At 49.9% G+C, this 21,967-nt stretch overlaps 1 protein-coding gene and 1 non-coding gene across 5 annotated transcripts in view; both read right to left on the reverse strand.

Moving 5' to 3' along the window:
• Positions 1–11,672, reverse strand: part of MORF4L1 (mortality factor 4 like 1) — a 41,274-nt gene extending 29,602 nt beyond the window's left edge. For all 4 annotated transcript variants that reach the window (XM_073304522.1, XM_073304521.1, XM_073304520.1 and 1 more), the window contains exons 1-2: positions 11,591–11,672; positions 3,199–3,245 (exon numbers count right to left, since the gene is read on the reverse strand). In XM_073304522.1, coding sequence (XP_073160623.1) covers positions 3,199–3,245; positions 11,591–11,630 — 87 coding nt within the window. In that variant the 5' untranslated portion in view covers positions 11,631–11,672. The remainder of the gene's footprint in view (positions 1–3,198; positions 3,246–11,590) is intronic.
• Positions 11,673–11,982: 310 nt separating this feature from the next.
• On the reverse strand, positions 11,983–12,055 carry TRNAK-CUU (transfer RNA lysine (anticodon CUU)). Its single transcript has one exon. It is a non-coding gene; the product is annotated as a tRNA-Lys (tRNA).
• Positions 12,056–21,967: the final 9,912 nt, after the last annotated feature.

Raw genomic sequence — 21,967 nt, forward strand, 5'->3', positions numbered from 1 at the left:
GCTGTAAGAGATGCACTCTAAACAACAAACTGAAGTCTCACTGCTAGAGAGGTACTCTTGAAAATGTTTACTACATTACAACGATCACTTCTAGATGGCATAAAGAAAATATGGGACATTTGTAATCAGTCTCCCTTTACCTACTCCATTCCAATCAAGTCCTCCCTATAGTAATTTTTTTTCCAATTAGCCTTTACAGATACTAAAAACTATTAAATTAAAGCATCAGTTTTCCTGGTAGGTCTAAGCATAAAACTAAATATCTCAAGAAAACTTCTACAAAATTCCCCAGCCAACATGCCTACAGTTCCTTCTTGGTTCAAGAGGAAAACAGAGTTCTAGCCAGTATCAAATAGATCAGGGACAGAACTTTTAAGTACTCAGATGATACTGCACAAAGGCATCAGGTGAAGACACAAACCAAATGGTTTAAAAAAAATGAATAAATGTAGCAAACTCAGACTCGCATATGAAGCGCGTACATGTTCTTTAGTAACAAAGCCTAATGCTTAGTTCCTGAGATTAACACATTCTCACTTCAATTTTTAGGAGGACACTGTCAATCAAGTTTGTTTTAAATTTAATCCAGGATCTATAGCCATCCCTCAGAGCGTTGAGAAATAAAATTGGTCTCAGTTCCAATTTTGTCTTGTCTAATGAACACGGACTTTGTTCAGCATCTGCATTCCTAACGAAGCTCAAATTAGCATAATAGTCATGCATCAGCATTAGGACCCAATCTCGTGATGTGCTAATGCCTCCCACAGAGCGACAGGTACCTCAACTCTCATTAAGGTCAACAGAAAGAGTGGACCTTTAGTGAGTATACCAGGATAGGTCTTTAGGATCACGGCCTGTAAAGCCATGCCTCACTAGCGCTAAGCTACCATGGCATTACAAATGGTCGAACCTGCTGTAATGACTGGCTTTAGAAATTCACCCTAATTGTGAGCTCAACTGTGGGAAAGTGGATAAATGTTTACAAAGTGTTCCAGTCACATAGAACAATAAACATTGATGGGAAAAGGTACAAAAGGGAGAGACAGACTGAATTAGTCCAATCAAGGCAGCCTCCTGATCGAACTCCAGGACTGTGTTAAGCTCATGACTGGTAAACAAGAAAAGCATGGGACCTAAAATTGGTGTCTGAAAATAAGCCTGTTGGGGGACAAAATGACAAAGGGATGAGTTATTCCACCCACCACTCTTTTGGGGCCCTTAAAAAAAAAACCCAGAGTTTTGGGGATAATGTGAGGATGAGTGCAACAACTGCTGACTGAAAGAAGGGAAGAAGCAAGCATCACCATTGTGGCTGCTACTCCCAAAAGCTCCTGGGGCCCTGGAATCCACTGAGACATTGTTGGACGTTCAGCATCCTAACCAGCCCAGGCCGAAAGAGGGACCCAGAAGACATTGCCATCTCCACTGGCTCCAAGTGAATCTCAACCACCATGTAGTGCGTCAGACTTCATCTCTTCCTCCACCCCTTGTGTTCTTCTTTCCCCTTCTTAATCCTTCTCTTTCCTACCCCTCTTCTTCTGCCTTCTGTTCAATAAGAGTCTTGTTAGCCAGCAAAGACAGCATCTTTTGCAACACTACTGTAAGCCTGTAACCAAAAGACAGTAAATGCAGTGCCCGTACCAACCCATGCTGGTACAAGCCTGCTAGGTCACAAGAGTGGCTGATAAAACCATGTACTCTGTCTGTTTTGCAAGCAGTGAGGCTGAAAGTGAGATCAGGCACCAGAGAGAAGCTGCATTTTCTCTCTTGTGTGTTCTCCTCATCTTCTAGGAAGCAGGATCATACTTTAAACAACCACTATCTCAGCTCCAGCCCCTCTCAACTAATGTCTTCTCTTTCCCCCCCCAAAAGGACTGTTATTAGCATCTTTAACTCCATCTAGGACTGTCAAACAAGAGCAGTTTTCCTTCTAAAGGGAAAAGGAGCAATGGATGTTCAAATGAAAGCCTTAAGACTTTACATTTAAAATGTTTTAATTATTTCTCCTTTTTCTGTATCTTCAATAAAAGATAAAGGATTTTTAATGGTGTTTGCGTCACGGTACTAAGCAGGCTGAGGTCTCTGTAAACCAAATCCCAAACTTTGTTTAACCCTGTTTAACGTTGGACAGGGACAGGATCATATTAACACTTTTGGCTTTTCAGGCCCATTGATTCCATCTCAATATAACAGACCCGTCCACATGCCATTACTACCTCTGCAGGAACTATTTTAGTGCATTTGACATGGTTCCTGAATCCTATCTGAACGGAATGCATAAGACAGAATGGGCTTTGACTACTTCTATAGATCTAGTACGTACTGAGGAGAATTGGTTACTCACCCATATCCACCCCTAAAAAAAGGGTAGAAAACATTTGGAATTGGAGTAATCTCACTGTATGAAATATGTTGTAGTCCTGCTCTGCCTTAGAATACCCTTTTAAAACCTCTCCCACTACACCTCATTTTGTTCTAGTACAAGACAGAGCTTTTTTGGTTTTAGTGTTATTCATTCTCCCTTGACGCAATTAGGTGTCATTTTGTCCCCACCTACACAGATTTACAAGCAACCTTAGAGCCTAAAAAAATTTTTTTAGAAACTGATCTGACTAGAAATATGGTACGGGGATAGAGGGAGCTTCAGTAACCTGAGAATTCAGTATTTTATCTAACAACTGAAAGATTAAAGTATTAAGAGATGATATTCATGATGAATGGGAGGCCAAACTGGAAGCCAAACCAACTTCCAATTTCTTATTTTGTAATATATGAATACATACACACGCTCCTTAGAATCCGAGAGCATATTTCGAAATAGCAGACTTCTAATAGGAGCCTACATGATATATATTCCATTTCACATTTGGTGAAATCTTTTCATGTTTTTACACACGCGCCTAGGTCCATTCACATGGCTTCAAATTCCCACTTACTACCTCCATTACACCTTTATCTTGCAAGTTTTTAATTTGAATATCAATATCCAACAAATGTATGTGCTTTACAGTTTGTAAAACTGCAGGTTTTTTTACAAAAAGCAAAGTAATTTAATATTTTCTTTTCATCGGTTCTCTCCTCAGTTTAGCTTGAATTCTTGACTCAATCCAATAGGCTACTTAATCCATTCAATTCTTGTGTTCTTTATGTAAATGCTATTTTTTGCCGTCATCTGCAAAAATGAAAATCCAGACATACCTTTGCTTCATAAAGGAGAGGTCCATGAAAACACAGCACTCGTTCACCTGGAAAAATTTGCAAATAGCCATCTGATTAGACATATTGATGAACAATACTGCATACGAAGACATGCATTTTACAAAAAAAACACAGGAAACCAAATGCCATTAAGAGTGCTGTGCCAAGAGACTGTCCAGTGGCAGCATATTACCTACACATGTCAAGCTAGAAAGCAATCCAAAGGTGGTCATAACTTCAAAAAGCACCTGCTTATGAAATGGAAGATGAGTGGAGGGTTAGCTCAAGGCTCTCTGCACCACCAATCCCCATGCTGGGGATGAGCAAACGGGTTGCCTGCTGAGCAGCCTCACAGGGGTGCCTATGTATCCCCTGTGCTCTGCAAGAAGGACTTCTGTGCAACCCCTGCACAGGCTGGCACTGAAGGCCACACTGTATGGAATATCTTGGGCTGCCCCAGATATCTGTTGATGCAGATACATAATGGATGCAAATGGCACAAAGCCCTCTCTCTATTCCAGCCCACAGCCTGGGGCAACAGCTGTGAGGGAGTGGCACAGCAGCCCTATACCCAGGTTCTGAGCTGGATTTTACCTGCCTAGCCTCTCTGCATTCTAACTGGATAGAGTTCTATTACGCTGGCTTTACATGAGTGGACTGAATTTCAACCTGAATGTACAAGCAGTAAATAGCACAGCAGAAACAGGTCAGTCTTGTTGCAACAGAGTTAAATTCTTTTAGAGTGCTCGGTTTCATTTTGTTTTGAGAAAGGGAACACGATTCTCTCTTTTCAAGCCAACCTACTGTCTCATTTTAAAATTATGGTGCAAAAGCAGCCTAGTATTTAAATAAGAGTTTTCCTTTTCCTGGAGGAAACTCAGCACCTGACATTTCTATTGCAAAAAATAAACTAAAGAAAACTAGATATAATGACATCAAGTTCTCCCCCTCTCCAAAGGAGCCAAAAAAAGAGTATATCTGAACGAGGGCACGGGGGAAGGGGGAAGAAGAGGCTCTTTCACTTTTGAACAGATTGTTTTTACAATCAGGATTTCAGCTGCTATAAGATCCCTATTGTGCAGTTGTTTACAAAGTGGAAGTCTCATTTATTTAACATAAGATCTCAGAGGGCAGATGTTTCCTCCTGTACAGTACTCCCTTGTAATAAAGGTCACACCCTTCACATTGGTGACCAGTTCTGCATACCAAAATAATTAAGCTGTACCAATAACTTACAGGGTTACAGTCCACTACTGAGTACCCGACATTCCCTTCCTTTTGCAAGGCGGCCATTTCTAGCTTTGTCTGTCATTCCTTATTCTATGCCTACAGAGTAAGCTGAGTTTTAATAATCCTTTAACTGCATCAGATATTTAGTGATCAATTTACTAAACCACTTTTCCAATTAATACTTTATTCCCAGATTCAATATAGTGGTACAATAAAATAGATTTGGAGAGTTCACTGTAAATGCTAATCAGAGGGATTTCATGCTCACAGTGGGTCAGAAAAAAGATTCACTTACATGAGAGCAAATTCAAGATAACAACTTTGTACAGAAACTGTTTTAAGAAAAAAATCCGTATGAAAGTGGCTTGCTGAGACTGGTTTGACATTTTTAGACACCAGCTTAAAAAATATTTTCCATAGAGGAAGTACCCACTTTGAAGTCTATTGTGTATTTTTATTAAAATGTGTTTTCCATTATGAATATTTAATCTTAAAACCATCTTTAATATTTAATCTTAAAACCATCTTTAATATTTAATCTTAAAACCATCTTTACTCAGCATGCAAAACAGCTATTTACAAATTATGACTATACTATTTCACCTCTATTTTGCACGGTTTGTTAACACTACTAGAAAACAAGCCTTGTTTACCTGTTCTTAAAAATGAAGATTTTGCCTGTGTTTAAGAGGCGTTAGGCTCTTTACAGAAATAGAGACCAAGAACATTCTGTGGCATTATGACTGCAAGACACCCAGTACGGAGAAATCAGAAAGGCTGACAAACCTTCTCCCCCACCACCACACTTCACACTCAAACAATAGGAAGAAATTTACAATAGTCTTCCCTAACACTAATTTAGATCAAAATAATTCCAAATCATATCTGTACAGTATATAGACACACAAGGTGCACTACAGTGAGACCCCACCTTTATTTATTCAGTTCTCATTAAAAAAACAAAACCAAAGCCATTTTTGAATGGAGCCGTTTTTTGGCCAGGCATGCTTTACCAATGTTCTTGAATGCCAAACTATGCCAAGTGGTTTTGTTGCTTAGTAATGCTGCTCCTAGTTTCTAAGCTAGAGCTGGTCAGTCCATGCTGCTGTCCCGAGCTTGCAAGTTCTTCTGCCCACATGGCACAATCTTGGCTTCCATTGGGCTCCAGATAAGCCCCCCCCCAAAAAAGACAAAAAACCACACCTTGCAGGATTGGGGCTTAAATGCTTAATGCTACATTAATTTCACATGTGGAAGGTCTCATGTAGTCCATGGGATTCTAATATATACATTAACGACCTGATCCAACACCAAGTGAAGTCTTTCCATTGACTTCAATGGGGTTTCAATAAATTGCCAGTTGCTGGATCAAGATCCAGAATGGACAAGATATAATGCAAAAGACAACTTTGCAAGATAAGTCTGCTTTTTAAAAATAAGTAAGTAAATACTACTAAATCCAGGGAAAATTTTTAAAGATCACTTGGTGTCAGCTTTTCTGAAGCTAAAATAAAAATGTGGCATATTATATATTACACCAGAAATTCACATCATCAGCATTTATGATACTTCTCTTTCCTATATGAATACATCTTAATCTGTGCATTTAAAAAAAACCCACCAAATATCAAAAAAATCTCTCATTTTCTTAAATCGTAGTGAATCCATTATAAAAAGCTAAAAGAACTCTCCCCTCTCGCCATCCCCACCCAAACATTCCCAATAGGATTCCTTCTACAGATAAACTAGAGCAGGGGTTCTCAAACTTCATTGCACTGCGACCACCTGACAACAAAAATTACTACACAAGCCCAGGAGGGAGGACCAAACCCTGAGCCCACCCAAGCCCCACAGGGGGCGAAAGGGATTTCAGCCCTGGGCAGGTGTCCTGTAACCTGAGCCTTGGGCTTCAGCCCCAGGCCACAACAAGTCTAAGCCAGCCTTGGTGACCCCATTAAAACGGGGTCACAACCCACAGTTTGAGAACCACTGAACTAATTAAAGGATATATTTGAGTAAGCCACCAACCTTAAAAGGGACACTCAATGCAAAAAAGCATACCTAGTAAACTGGTAATATACCTGGTTTCAGAGTAGCAGCCGCGTTAGTCTGTATTCACAAAAAGAAAAGGAGAACTTGTGGCACCTTAGAGACTAACCAATTTATTTCAGTTAATCTCTAAGGTGCCACAAGTACTACTTTTCTTTTTGGTAATATACCTGTTTATCAATTTCTTAGATTACAAGTGAAAATATTTTTTTTTACATCAAATCTGTCACTATTTATGTTCTGTTTACTAATAGGCCATCCTCAGCACAGAGTGAAGATCAGTTAAGTTGATTTAATTTTAGATTCCTAGTGCTGTAATGTTTGTGGTTTAGGCACCACAGGGAAAAGTTTGTTGAAGTAAATGTTTTCCGTTGACTTTATTTCCTTTTGGGCTGTGAACATGTTTATTTTGATCTCAGGCCTCCTAAAAATGAAGTTTTTTAAAATTTAATTTGAGCCAAATTTAAGTTGATGGTGCTCTTCAACTGTGAAATCATCTCACTTCCTTCTGTGAAGTTTCACTGAAGTAGTTATATAAGGTTTTGCACGCCATCCAATCTGATGTTAGTGGAATGATTATAACATAAATCCCACCGCACAGACAATGAAATTCCGGAGTTTTGCATAATTTCCATACTAGATACTGAAGTTTTCTATGCAGTGTTGATGAGGGATTAAACACTTTTTTAGAGCCGAGGTGGCCAAACTGCGGCTCATGAGCCATATGCAGCTCTTCTATTGTTAAAGTGTGGCTCACAAGCCCCCCACCTTCTCTGCCTACCAGGCTGGGAGTGGGGGAGCTCAGGACCTCTGTCTTGCAGTGGGATCGTGGGGTAGGGGCTTCTGTCCAGCAGGGAGGCGGGGTCTTGGGGCTTCATCCCTGCAGGGCACACCTGCCAGGACTTGAGGCTTCAGCCCCACTCCTGCTGAAGCCCCAAGCCCTGGCTCCTAGCAAGCGTGCCCCAGCTCTCAAAACTTCTGAAGATTTGTTGTATGCTGTTCCTGTCGGCTTGTAGTCCATCTTTGTGTGGAATGGAGGTGTGGAGGGCTTCTACATCCATAGTGGCCAGGATGGTGTTTTCAGAAAGATCACCAATGGATTGTAGTTTCCTCAGGAAGTCAATGGTGTCTCGAAGATAGCTGGGAGTGCTGGTAGCGTAGGGCCTGAGGAGGGAGTCTACATAGCCAGACAATCGTGCTGTCAGGGTGCCAATGCCCGAGATGATGGGGCATCCAGGATTTCCAGGTTTATGGATCTTGGGTAAAAGAATACCCCAGATCGGGTGTCTGTGCGGATTTGTTCTTGTGCTTTTTCAGGGAGTTTCTTGAGCAAATGCTGTAGTTTCTTTTGGTAACCCTCAGTGGGATCAGAGGGTAATGGCTTGTAGAAAGTGCTGTTGGAGAGCTGCCTAGCAGCCTCTTGTTCATATTCCGACCTATTCATGATGGTGACAGCGCCTCCTTTGTCAGCCTTTTTGATTATGTCGTCAGACTTGTTTCTGAGGCTGTGGATAGCAATGTGTTCTGCACGGCCGAGGTTATGGGGCAAGTGATGCTGCTTTTCCACAATTTCAGCCAGTGCACGTCAGCGGAAACACTCTATGTACAAATCCAGTGTTGTTTCAACCTTCAGGAGGAGTCCACCCAGAATCCTCCTTTATGTAGTCTTGGTAGGAACGTCTCTGTGGGTTAGTATGTTGTTCAGAGGTGTGTTGAAAATATTCCTTGAGTCGGAGGTGTCGAAAATAGGATTCTAGGTCACCACAGAACTGTGTCCTGTTCGTGGGGGTGGAGGGGCAGAAGGAAAGGCCCCGAGATAGGACAGATTCATTCAAAAACCAGTTGGAGAACATTTCAATCTCTTTGGTCACTCGATTACAGACTTAAAAGGTGCAATTCTTCAACAAAAGAAACTTCAAAAACAGACTCCAACGAGAGACTGCTGAATTGGAATTAATTTGCAAACTGGATACAATTAACTTAAGCTTGAATAGAGACTGGGAGTGGATGGGTCATTACACAAAGTAAACTATTTCCCCATGTTTATTCCCCCCCTCCTCCCCCCACTGTTCCTCAGACGTTTTTGTCAACTGCTGGAAATGGCCCACCTTGATTATCACTGCAAAACGTTCCCCCTGCTCTCCTGCTGGTAATAGCTCACCTTAAGTGATCACTCTTGTTACAGTGTGTATGGTAACACCCATTGTTTCATGTTCTCTGTGCATATAAATCTCCCCACTTGTATTTTCCACTGAATGCATCTGATGAAGTGAGCTGTAGCTCACAAAAGCTTATGCTCAAATAAATTGGTTAGTCTCTAAGGTGCCACAAGTCCTCCTTTTCTTTTTGCGAATACAGACTAACACGGCTGCTACTCTGAAACCTATATCGTTATTGGTTTTTCCAAAGTTACTGTTATTAACTGGCCAGGTTATGTTTCTTTTGCAATAGCTCTAAGGATAGACTTCAGTGTTGTACAAAATTCATCTCTGAAGCCAACAAAGCTTAATATACCCCTACAGTTGTCATTTGTCTATTCTAAAACCACCACCTATTTTTAAACCAGATTTTATGGAGTAAGTTGAATCTTTCAATGAAATGTGTATGTCATGTTTCAGCCCAATGAGAATTAAGGCCTGGTCTACACTACAGAGATAAGCTGCCATGCATCGAGCTATGTTGACTTAACTACGCAAGTGTCTACACTAAAATTTTGCTCCGACAACATAATTGTCCTGCTACACCGACTTAACTCCACCTCCATGAAAGGCATAGAGCCAATGTTGATATAGTTACCTCAATGCAATGTCAGTGTAGACACTGTGTTGCTTATATTGACTATTACTGGCTTTCAGAAGCCATCACACAATGCCCCACACTGACGGTACCATCAGTAAAGCGCTCCTGGTGAGGCTGCACACTGACGTAAGTTAGGTTGACTTAATTTTGTAGTCTAGACATGCCCTAAATATTAAATTGAACTGGGGGTCTGTTATGAACAGAGGCAACCATAGCTATAGCAGTGTTGCAAGTCACCACAATAATCAGCACACGGGATTTTACAATATCCTTAAGCCATACTTAAAAAAAAAACCATGTCATAAGGCAAGATTCAAGATCCCTAATTGGGCTATCTTATAAAAATATTTTAAGTAACAAAGTAAACATACTTCTCAACCTCAAGAAGGGAAAATCTTGACAGTCCTACTAAAAAAATCTTTCAATGGCTTAAATGCCCACCGATGTCCATGGGAGTGCTTTGATACACACCTATGAGAAAAACAAAAATCAAGCATATTTTGAGTAAAGGAAAAAGTCCAGAATCTCACAGGTGAGCTGAGAGAGTGTTGAGAAGTATGAAAAAACTAAACAGCCATTTCCTAACCCTTTCTCTGATCCAGGGAGTATTAACATCCTAAAGGTCCTCTGTGTCCTCAGGTACTAGAACAGAATGGAGCCCAAATCTTGGCTAGCTAAAGGTCTCATTGAAGGATTGCCAAGGAGCTGCAAGCGCTCTGTAAGATGGAGTACACATACTGCACCTACCCCTCCTTTTACCAGAAAGGGGTAGCTGGAGGAGACTGCTTCCAGCAGGAAACCGTCCACCTTGAGCTAGGGTGCAAGGCCACTCAGATTCATCATCACCTGCCAGGATGGGTCATCACTGGCCTTGGAGGCTGCATTTCAGCCCCACAGTCCACAAATCGCTAGTTTCAGATACACAGTGCGTACAGAAAAGGAGGACTTGTGGCACCTTAGAGACTAACCAATTTATTTGAGCATAAGTTTTAGTGAGCTGTAGCTCACGAAAGCTCATGCTCAAATAAACTGGTTAGTTTCTAAGGTGCCACAAGTCCTCCTTTTCTTTTTGCGAATACAGACTAACAGGGCTGCTCCGCTGAAACCTGTCACAGTGCATACAAGTGGTACAAAGCACAGAGCGATAGAGTGAATTCCCCTACAAAAACTGCAGCAGTTGGTTGGGTTTTGTTTTGTTTTTTTAAGAGAACCATCATTTCCTTTTACCCCCCCCCCCCCGGCCCCGCAGAGTTAGCAAAAATAAACTGCAGCCAGAAGACTAAAAAGGCCCTTCCCCAGAGCAGACACGCCCCACAGCTTTGTGCAATACTACAGCATGGATTGGCCACAGGATCAGCTCTGCTTGCCTCCCCATCCCCCGGACACCCCTCCCCCCATAGCCCAGCCGGCCTCTCCCTGCACCCCTCCCTGCACCCCCCCGACCCCCCCCATAGCCCAGCCGGCCTCTCCCTGCACCCCCCCCATAGCCCAGCCGGCCTCTCCCTGCACCCCCCCCGACCCCCCCCATAGCCCAGCCGGCCTCTCCCTGCACCCCCCCCGACCCCCCCCATAGCCCAGCCGGCCTCTCCCTGCACCCCCCCCATAGCCCAGCCGGCCTCTCCCTGCACCCCCCCCATAGCCCAGCCGGCCTCTCCCTGCACCCCCCCGACCCACTCCCCCCATAGCCCAGCCGGCCTCTCCCTGCACCCCCCCGACCCACTCCCCCCATAGCCCAGCCGGCCTCTCCCTGCACCCCCCCGACCCACTCCCCCCATAGCCCAGCCGGCCTCTCCCTGCACCCCCCCGACCCCCCCCCATAGCCCAGCCGGCCTCTCCCTGCACCCCCCCGACCCACTCCCCCCATAGCCCAGCCGGCCTCTCCCTGCACCCCCCCGACCCCCCCCCATAGCCCAGCCGGCCTCTCCCTGCACCCCCCCGACCCACCCCCCCCATAGCCCAGCCGGCCTCTCCCTGCACCCCCCCATAGCCCAGCCGGCCTCTCCCTGCACCCCCCCGACCCCCCCCATAGCCCAGCCGGCCTCTCCCTGCACCCCCCCCATAGCCCAGCCGGCCTCTCCCTGCACCCCCCCCATAGCCCAGCCGGCCTCTCCCTGCACCCCCCCGACCCCCCCCCCATAGCCCAGCCGGCCTCTCCCTGCACTTCCCCAGCCCCACACAGCCCCTCCATCACCCACAGCCCCCTGCCCCGTCCCCCCATAGCCCAGCCGGCCTCCCGCTGTAGCCCCCGCCCCCCAGCACACACAGGTCTCCGGGCCCCCCCCCCCGGGGAGCCGTGGCCCCGGCCCGCACTCACCCTCCTGGAATTTGGGCTTGGGGTCCTGCTTGGGCGCCATTTATAAGTGACTCTCCCTCCTCCCCACCCCGCCCCTCCCAGCGGGGCCTCGCCCGCTCCGCCGCATTATAGCGGCCAGCCCCGCGCATGCGCCGCCGCCGCCGCCCGAGGCATGCTGGGATTTGTAGTCCCGTGCCAGCTCCGCCGTGCCCCCTTTCCTCGCCCTGCCGACCGGGGCCGGGAGCCTCGCCCGCTGCCCTGGCACGCTGCGCACGAGGGGCCCTGCACGGTGCCTGGCCGCGGACTGCCGCGAGACCCGGCGCGGGGGTTGTTCCGGGCGAGCCGGGGCCCTGCGCTCCGCGGGTCAGGCTGAAACCTGGTGCACTGGCTGAGAGAGGAAAAAGGAAAGCTCGCGCCCAACGTGGGGCTCGAACCCACGACCCTGGGATTAAGAGTCCCATGCTCTACCGACTGAGCTAGCCGGGCGCTGCAGGGAGGCTGCTGGGCTTTGCTGCGGATCCTGCCTTGCCCACCTCCGCCGGTTCGCAGCGTGCGTCCCGTGGACTTGGAGAGGGCTGGGGCAGGGTCCCCGGGGTGCCGCGCTGGGCCGGGCCCGCGCCTTTGTCCGAGGGCGATGCAAAGCCGGGGCCCTCCCGTGGCTGGCCGCGAGCTGCGGGGCCGGGGCCGGGGTTCTCACGGGATGGTGCCGCCCTTCCCGGGCAGCGCCGTTCCCACGGCCCCTGCGGAGGGGGGAGGGGTGTCAGGATCGTGCCCCCACCCGGTCATCTCTCAGCGGCTCGGGCCAACACATCGCGCTGCTCAGCTCTCCCAGGCTGTCGTTGCCAACGCCAAAGCACCCGAGCCCCAATCCCGCGGGCTGCTCCGTGGCCTGGGCAGCTCCAGCCCCCAAGCTGCTTCACCCGGCGCGACCGACGCGGCTTTCCCCTTACCCGCCTCCTCGAACCCGTGCACGCTGCGAGCCCCGCTGTGCACCGGCAGGATGCAAGAAACTGAGGCTCCCCTGCTCCCCCCCGGAGTGATTCAGACGCTCCCGCTGCCTGCACCGCCCTAGCAGAGCTCGGCTTCAGGGCCTGAAGCGTTCCCCGCCTCAGAGGCGAAAATCCCAGCCCTGCCTCAGAAACCGCAGAGTTTAGTTCATACTCAATCGTGAGAAATTGCAAATTAGGCCCAAACTTGTGTGTTCACCCTGTGTGTCCCTTTGCTCCCAAAATACGTCTGCGCTTCTGCTTTTGTGACTAGTTTTACATTCATTGGACCAAAAGGAGTATTCGGATCTCTAACGTGGGGTGAGCTATGATCACATTTTTCATGTATTAACCAGCACCAGGTTGAGATCAGTTGGACAGTAAGATGGAGGGGCCAGGGGACTGGGCTTGACCGTTCACAAGCACACAATTCTGTGGCTGTCAAGTCCACACCAATGGGTTAGTGAATACAGTGTATGTGCCCACCCCTCCACCAAACACGATTGTTTAAAGGTTGCCAGACTTGCAATCCTGGGGGGACTTTAACTTGTTGGTGCTCTCTAACATTGAGCCTCTTCACCCAGGTGCATGTTATGTGCTTCATATTTTAAATATTTCCAATAAACGGACGGAAGAACCCAATGCACAGCTACAGACTAGGGACCGAATGGCTAGGCAGCAGTTCTGCGGAAAAGGACCTAGGGGTGACAGTGGACAAGAAGCTGGATACGAGTCAGCAGTGTGCCCTTGTTGCCAAGAAGGCCAATGGCATTTTGGGATGTATAAGTAGGGGCATAGCGAGCAGATCGAGGGACGTGATCATTCCCCTCTATTCGACATTGGTGAGGCCTCATCTGGAGTACTGTGTCCAGTTTTGGGCCCCACACTTCAAGAAGGATGTGGATAAATTGGAGAGAGTCCAGCGAAGGGCAACAAAAATTACTAGGGGACTGGAACACATGGGTTATGAGGAGAGGCTGAGGGAGCTGGGATTGTTTAGCCTGCAGAAGAGAAGAATGAGGGGGGATTTGATAGCTGCTTTCAACTACCTGAAAGGGGGTTCCAGAGAGGATGGCTCTAGACTGTTCTCAGTGGTAGCAGATGACAGAACGAGGAGTAATGGTCTCAAGTTGCAGTGGGGGAGGTTTAGATTGGATATTAGGAAAAACTTTTTCACTAAGAGGGTGGTGAAACACTGGAATGCGTTACCTAGGGAGGTGGTAGAATCTCCTTCCTTAGAGGTTTTTAAGGTCAGGCTTGACAAAGCCCTGGCTGGGATGATTTAACTGGGAATTGGTCCTGCTTCGAGCAGGGGGTTGGACTAGATGACCTTCTGGGGTCCCTTCCAACCCTGATATTCTATGATTCTATGAAACATTAAAAAAAATGAAGCCAAAATGTAAATACCTTAAGAGATGAAGTATTCAGGTGTTGCTGGCTGCAGGGGCCAGAGTCGTGGTAGCGGTGTGCAGGTTGTACCCTGGGTACACACCTTCCAGTTGTGCTAGATAACATCTCACTGGGAAAACTTCCTCTTCCCCCTGCCCGTAGTCAGCTACTCAGCCCATTTTGAGGGACCACCTTAAACACAGAGCTAACCTGCTCCTGCTGCCCAGAGAGCCCGGGGATGACACAGTATACAAAGACTAATGAACCTAGTAAAAAAGTCAGTTCCAGCAGTGAATTGAAGATAGCAGCTCTGGAGGAAAGGGAGACGTCTTTCTCCCTGTCTGCCCTGTGGAATGCTGGGCTCCAGGCTGAGCCTCCCTGCAGGGCTCCTCTCCCATCACCGCAAAAGCCTTCACCAAGGAACTGGAACCCAGCCAGCCAAATAACTGGTGCTTTATACCTCCATTAGGAAGAATATAAATAGCTTATGCATGTAAAAGCTAAAGAGGCATAGCAGAGCGTTTGTTTTTTATTTGTGTTCTAGGGCTGAGAAATCTAAGAATTTGTACTGGAATTCATTCAGACCGGTATGTTCTGAATGGCCGGCAGCCAGTGCTTTTGTTTATAGCAGCGTATGTTGGTCCACTTGTCAGACAGCCATTCCCCATTCCAACTAATCCCGTACCTAGGGCCCTACCAAATTCACAGCCATGAAAAGCATGGCATGGACTGGGAAATGTGGTCTTTTGTGCACAGATTTCACAGGGGAGACCAGCATTTCTCAAACGGGGATCCTGACCCAAAAAGGGGTTGGGGGGTCGCAAGGTTATTTTGGGGGGGTTGCGGTATTGCCATCCTCACTTCTGCGCTGCCTTCAGAGCTGGGCGACCGGAGAGCAGCAGCTGTTGGCCGGGTGCCCAGCTCTGAAGGCGGTGCCCTGCCCGCAGCAGCACTGAAGTAAGGGTGGCAACACCATACCATGCCATCCTTACTTCTGCGCTGCTACTGAAGGCAGCTCGGCCTTCACAGCTGGGTTCCTGGCCAGCAGCTGCCGCTCTCCGGCCACCCAGCTCTGAACGTAGCAGCGCCCCCAGCAGCAGTGAAGAAGTAAGGGTGGCGATACCACAACCCCCCTACAATAACCTTGCGACCCTCCAACAGCTCCTTTTGGGTCAGGATCCCGACAACTACAACACCGTGAAATTTCAGATTTAAATAGCTGAAATAATGACATTTAAGGTTTTTTAAATCCTATGACTGTGAAATTGACCAAAATGGGGCCATGAATTTGGTAGGGCCCTACCCATACCCTTTCACCATGCAGCGCACCTCCACAAATTAGGAGAAATCCATCCCCTGCAGAGAGCCAGGGCAAGGTATAAGTGGTGCCTAGCCCTTGTTCTGTTCTTTTGCAGAGGACTGAATCTTGTCTTATTGTAATTTATGATTGGGTAGCCCCCAGTGGTAGGGGGCAGGGCTCAGCAACCCTGGTACTGTCTTCTAGTTTATGTCCTATGTTCCTAACGCGCATGCTTCAGGGTTTCAGCCAACCACTGGCAGGGGTCAGGAAGGGATTTTTTCTCCTCGAATGTATTCTGGCAGGGGCTTTTATCTTCTTCCTCTGAAGCATCAGGGTTGGCCGCAGCTGGAAATGGGACATTGGATGAGGAGGGCCAGGGCCCTGAGGTGGCAGCAAGCATTCTCTCTCTCAGGTGCGTGGCTGGCCGGTTCTTGCTCACAGGCTCAGGGTCTAACTGATCGCCACATGTGGGGTCAGGAAGGGATTTTCCTCCAGGTCAGACTGGCAGTGACCCTGGGGATTTTTCACCATCCTCTGCAGCATGTGGGTGTGGGTCACTTGCCAGGATTATCTGGGTGTATCTCACTGAATCATTTCCCTGTCCCTGCAGGAGCCTCAAGCACTGGTGCACCTCAGGCCCTCGTAGTTCTCGGCCTCTGGTCTCCAGTGCTTGTTAGACTTTGGTCTCCGTTCAGTAGTCGGGCTTAGCATGTGCGTGCTGGTGTTGGTGGCCTGTGAGATACAGGAGGTCAGGCTGCATGACCTGGTAGTCCCTTCTGGCCTTGAATTCTATGATTCCAGGCTGTGAGCTACACACAGGATGCTTCAGGCAACACTCTGCTGTGTGCACTCTGCAGGCCAGGGCAGGATTCAGCCCTGTGATTCCACAAATACAAAATAAAAAAATTCAAGTTGATCTAAAACAAACAATTTGGGGAGCAGATGTTTTTAAAAAGCAGCTTTTTATTGGCAGTTTAGTATTGAGCCTTCATTAAATAGCATGAGAAGCACCTTGTTATAAGAATGGTACAAGGGTTTGGCTATTTACAGGCCATTCATGTTTTTGTACAAGTCAGGCATAAAGAATCACTTTAAAAATTGTTCATACTTTGCTGCCCTTCTGTGATAAAACTCTCTCCATTTTCTTAGGCCAGTTACCCAGTGGAAAAGTTTATAAATAATCTTTTAAAGCAAAACTCTTCTAAAAAATAAAGATTCTGGTGGAGCTGTCTGACACCCTTATGTCAGTTTAGCTAGCAGGTAAGCTCTTTGTGGCAGGGACTGTCTTTGTTCTGTGTTTATACAGCACCTAGCACACTGCAGCCCTGCCCCAGACTAGGGCTCCTAAGCCTGCAGTAATAGCAATAAAATAAAAATAAATAATAATACAGTGTAAACATCACTCTCTGATGTTGGGCTCTCATGTTGCTGACTTCAGCTTGCCACAGAGCAAAATAACACATACAAATAAATACACACTTTACAATTATTCATGTTAAGACTCACATTTAAGACAACACGTTTTGTATTTGGGATGCCAGCGAAGACTTTGTACCCACTGTGCTCGCATTGTGCCCACAGCAGAGAAACGATGCCATGCTGCGCTGAGGCAAATGCAGCCGTCCCTCCAGGTGAAGGGGGAGATCCCCTGTTGGCTTCTCTCTTTGACAAGGCAGGACTGTCTCGCCAGGGCTCGCATGTGCAAGGAACTCTGTTCAGCCTGGCTCCGGAGCTGAGGAGACAAAAACAGCTTTATACGGGGCTGATGATTGTGTCACCCCACGTTATCAAAGCCCAGTTCACGCGCACCTTTTCCACATTCTTCGCTATTGTGCGTGCAAACACTCCCCGGGCAGTTCATTTCGAGGGGATCCTTGTCCTTCCTGAGAGTTTGCAGTCACCCTGGTTGGCTCGCACCCCTAGAAGCAATTTGCAGTTGCCTGGAAATGCACCGCCAACCCCATTGCTAACCGACAGCACCCGCATACAATACACCTGAGCTCTGAGACCATGGGCTACATCCCCAAGAGCTGGTGCTTTTCAACCGCCTTCCGTTCTTTACTCCGCCGCCGGTGCCCGGGGAAAATGCACCGATCTGGCGGAGTTTGCAGGAACTTTGGGGTCTCCTTTGGCCTTCATCCGAAGGAAGGGCTCGGGCCGGGAGCGCACGGGGGCTGCGCCGCTGGGCCTGGGTCCATGCCAAGCGTTGGCAGGTCAGCACGGCGACTCCTGGAGCTGCCCTGGAAGCCTGGCTTCCAAGGTGGGTCCAGTGCGCCTTCCCGGGGGCTGCCGCAGCCGCTCCCCCGCGGCTCTGGAGGCGGGTGCTGGTGAGTGAAGGGGCCTTTCCCTCTCTGTGTCACCCGGCTCCCATCCTCCGGCGGCCGGCGGGCGCGCAGGGGCCCCAGCACAGCTCCCGGCGCGGCTGGCGGAACTCGGGGCGCCGCAGGCAGTACAGCAGAGGAAGGGGTCCGCGTGCACCGGGCAGCAGGCTGGCTCCCAGGGCAGGGCGCCCCAGAGGCGGGGGGCCTGGTTGGGCAGCCAGCGGAGGAAGAAGGCCAGCACCGCGGTGGTGGGGGCCCGGGTGACCCGGGAGCCCCGGGGCCGGGCGCTGCCCAGCCGGCGTAGCAGCGGCCCAGGGTGGCCAGCGGCAGCACGAAGGCCAGCAGGACCTTCTGCAGGTGGTAGAGGGCCAGCCGGTGCCGGCCGTCGGGGAAGCGCAGCCGGCAGAGCGGCTCGCCGGGAGGAGAGGGCGGCGGGCAGGGTGGCCAGGCCGGCGGCGGCCCAGAGGAGCGCGCAGAGGCAGCGCACGGAGCGGGGGCGCCGCAGGGCGAGGCCAGAGAGCGGGAGCGGGCCACGCTGAGGGCGGTGAGTTAGAAGGCGCCGGCGCCCGTGTCGAGCACGGTGGCGGAGAGCACCAGGCTGCAGAGCGGGCCCCCGCAGGGCCAGCCGAAGTCCAGCGCCGAGTCGGCGGCCCAGAAGGGCAGGGGCAGGGCGAACTGCAGGTCGGTGGCCGCCAGGTTGCGCACGGAGGCGTTGAGGCTGGAGCGGGGTTGCCCGCCGCGCCCAGGGCGCACACGCCCAGGTAGACGGCGGCGCTCAGGATCCGCTGCGCCGGGGGGCGCGGGCCGGCACCGCCAGCTCCTCCAGGGTGCGGAGGGTCGGACGCCCCCGGGCCGAGCCGTTCGGGCGACCCCCAGGCGCGTTGGCGGGGCCCCCTTCCAGCCAGGCCGCCCCGCCGCGGGCTGAGAACATGGCCCTGCCGGGGCTCTGGTGGGGGGCGCAGCCTAGACGGGCTGCAGCCGGGGTCGCCTCTGGGTCCCTCGCAGGGAGCTGCCGGGGAGGGGGCGGTCGGCGCGCAAGGCTGGGCGCCGGGACCCGCAGCCAGGACTGAGGACCCCGGCTGTCTGGTGGCCGGCTTCGAGGCGCTTTTATCGGGGAAGCAGCCACGGGGGCGCCTCCCCTGGCCCCGGCGATTGTCCGCTGGTGCCTGGCCCCTGGCAAGGAGGGCGGGCTGGCCTGTCCCTCGCCGCCTGCGGCCGGAGGGGCCGCCAGCCCCGGGGTCGCACGGAGCTGTCCGCGGTGCTGAGCGCGGCTCATGGGCGGCTCTCCAGGGAGGCGTCTTGCAGCCCGGCTCGGGGGAGCCTAGGCCCGCTGCCGCGCTTGGCTCATGGCTCGGCTCCTCCGACGGGCGAAGGGAGGTGAGAGTCTGCCAGCGCCGGGCTGGGGGGACCAGGGTGTAGGGCGCTGCCCTGGACTGGCGATGCGGCGGACCTGCCGCGTCCCCTGGCCCAGCCGCTCCCGGGGCAGGGATCTTGTCAATGCGCTGCGCGTTGCGGGGCGGGTGCATGGGAGGCGGGTCCCGCTGCTCGCCGGGCTGGGGGCACCCGCTGGAGACCATCAGCAAGGGATTAAAAACCCCCTCCGGCGGGTCTGCTTCTCCCCTTCCCAGCGCAACCGTGGGTCACGCAGCGCCCCCGCCCGAGGCCACTTCCCGCCGGCTGGAGGAAAACAAACCCACCGGGCGGTTCCCAAAAGGGCCTGAGCCTCCCATTACCGCCGATGCAGCCCAGGTGCTGCCGGGTCACAGGGACAAGGCTCATACCTGTTACACACACACAGAGACACACTCACAGGGACACACACTACCCCAATACATTGTCACACACACAGAGACGGACACACCTACCTACATAGAATCATAGAATATCAGGGTTGGAAGGGACCTCAGGAGGTCATCTACTCCAACCCCCTGCTCAAAGCAGGACCGATCCACAATTAAATCATCCCAGCCAGGGCTTTGTCAAGCCTGACCTTAAAAACCTCTAAGGAAGGAGATTCTACCACCTCCCTAGGTAACACATTCCAGTGTTTCACCACCCTCTTAGTAAAAAAGTTTTTCCTAATATCCAATCTAAACCTCCCCCACTGCAACTTGAGACCATTACTCCTCGTTCTGTCATCTGCTACCATTGAGAACAGTCTAGAGCCATCCTCTTTGGAACCCCCTTTCAGGTAGTTGAAAGCAGCTATCAAATCCCCCCTCATTCTTCTCTTCTGCAGGCTAAACAATCCCAGCTCCCTCAGCCTCTCCTCATAACTCATGTGTTCCAGTCCCCTAATCATTTTTGTTGCCCTTCGCTGGACTCTCTCCAATTTATCCACATCCTTCTTGAAGTGTGGGGCCCAAAACTGGACACAGTACTCCAGATGAGGCCTCACCAATGTCGAATAGAGGGGAACGATCACGTCCCTCGATCTGCTCGCTATACCCCTACTTATACATCCCAAAATGCCATTGGCCTTCTTGGCAACAAGGGCACACTGCTGACTCCTATCCAGCTTCTCGTCCACTGTCACCCCTAGGTCCTTTTCCGCACACTCCCCGCAACACAAGCTCTGCAGCCTGATCTATAGATTATATATTAATTACTTAGGCATCCCCGGTATCCCGAGGAGGGTTGACAGGTTCTTGTCTCAAGACCAGGCCCAGTATTATTGAAATGACGGTGTAGTTAGGAAGCCGGTGGGCACAGGTGTACCATTCACACTATGGGAACTCTTCACTATTTACCCTTAGCACAACCACACTCACTTGTCTCAGGAAGGTGGCTAGTCATAATACAGAAAGTACTTCTGGACATCCGTGCTCACACCATCCCTTGCAGAACAACTTGCAATGCTACCCATTATCTTCCTTATCTTCGCTAGTGGCCGTCATTCTGGCCCCTCCCGCGGACTACTTCTCTCTGTCCTACCCCCCTAGGCTGGGATACAACTTGTATAATATGTTACACTGATGCCACTATGGCTAATGCATATTCAATAGGGATTTCCCCCTCCCCCATTTGTATTTCCTAAGTCTGCTAATGTTGAGGTGTCCTACTTTTTTAGGTTACAGAGTAACAGCCGTGTTAGTCTGTATTAGCAAAAAGAAAAGGAGGACTTGTGGCACCTTAGAGACTAACCAATTTATTTGAGCATGAGCTTTCGTGAGCTACAGCTCACTTCATCGGATGCACGAAAGCTCACGCTCAAATAAATTGGTTAGTCTCTAAGGTGCCACAAGTCCTCCTTTTCTTTTTTAGGTTAGTATATTAATTATTTCAACTCATTATCATATAGGTCAGCTCATTGCCATGGCACGCTTATGGTTGGATGTTCTTCCCAAAACCTGCTGTTAGCTCATGTTTCTGTAGTTGGCTGATGTCATTATGGAGAAAATTCCCCCATATGCTCTACTTCCAGTTCTCCAAAACTTAGGGGTGACTGTTGGGGCGTTTATCTGTGCCAAAGTTCATAGGCCGCAAGCCTCCTGCTAGCTGCTGAAGCCCATGTCTTACAGGATACAGGCCTGAAGTTTCCTTGTAGTACTGCTGAATATAATGAAGGTGGCATAATAAAGGCAAGGCAGTGAATATAGTAAAGGCAAGTTCACACCCACAAATGTTCACTCCCCCCAACACATGGTGTCTCACACACACACAAATGGGGACACACACTCCCCTGAACACATGGTTACACACAAAGGGACACCGTCACACACACACACAGAATTTAAAATAAGGAAAAGTGTGTAAAGACAGACAATCCCACTGGTAACCCATCACTCAAAGGGGGTCCCAGTCCAATCCCCAGGCCAGCCGCTTGCAGGGAAGGGCTGGCTGGGGACATGAAAGGTCTGGGGGGGAAGGGACTTTTCCCTTCACAGAACAAGCCTGTCCAGATTCTGGTGTTCCCCAGGCCTCTGGCTTTGCCATGGTGAACCCCTTTCTGTGAGAATGGATGGGTTATTGGAGAGACAAACATTCAGAGGGCACAGTGCTTGGCACTGACTGGCAAACAGAAGGCCAGCCCTGTCACTCCTCCACCTTGAGTGCATTCTTGGCCAACCTGATGAAACACCCAGGGGGCAAGATGGGTTGGATAGGACTCCAGGACATTGCCGTGCAAAAGAGAGAGGGGTCAAGACTTTGAGGGCCCAGCTGTGGATGTGAAATGCACAGCGCCTTCCTCCCCCGTCCTAAAGAATGGACAGGGGTGGTAATATTGCTAGAGTAGCCTCTGCATAATGCACAGGCAGCCTACCGGGCTTCAAGCCGCTCTAAGCGAAGGTTAGCATGTAACAGGCACCGTTCCCCACCAGGAACCATCCCTTTGCCAACCCTCCTCCTCCAAGGGTGCTTTCTATTTATTTTGTGTATTTAGTTTGATACTGATTTCAAA

Source organism: Lepidochelys kempii, chromosome 10 (assembly GCF_965140265.1).
Source record: "Lepidochelys kempii isolate rLepKem1 chromosome 10, rLepKem1.hap2, whole genome shotgun sequence".
NCBI classification, from domain to species: Eukaryota; Metazoa; Chordata; order Testudines; family Cheloniidae; genus Lepidochelys; species Lepidochelys kempii.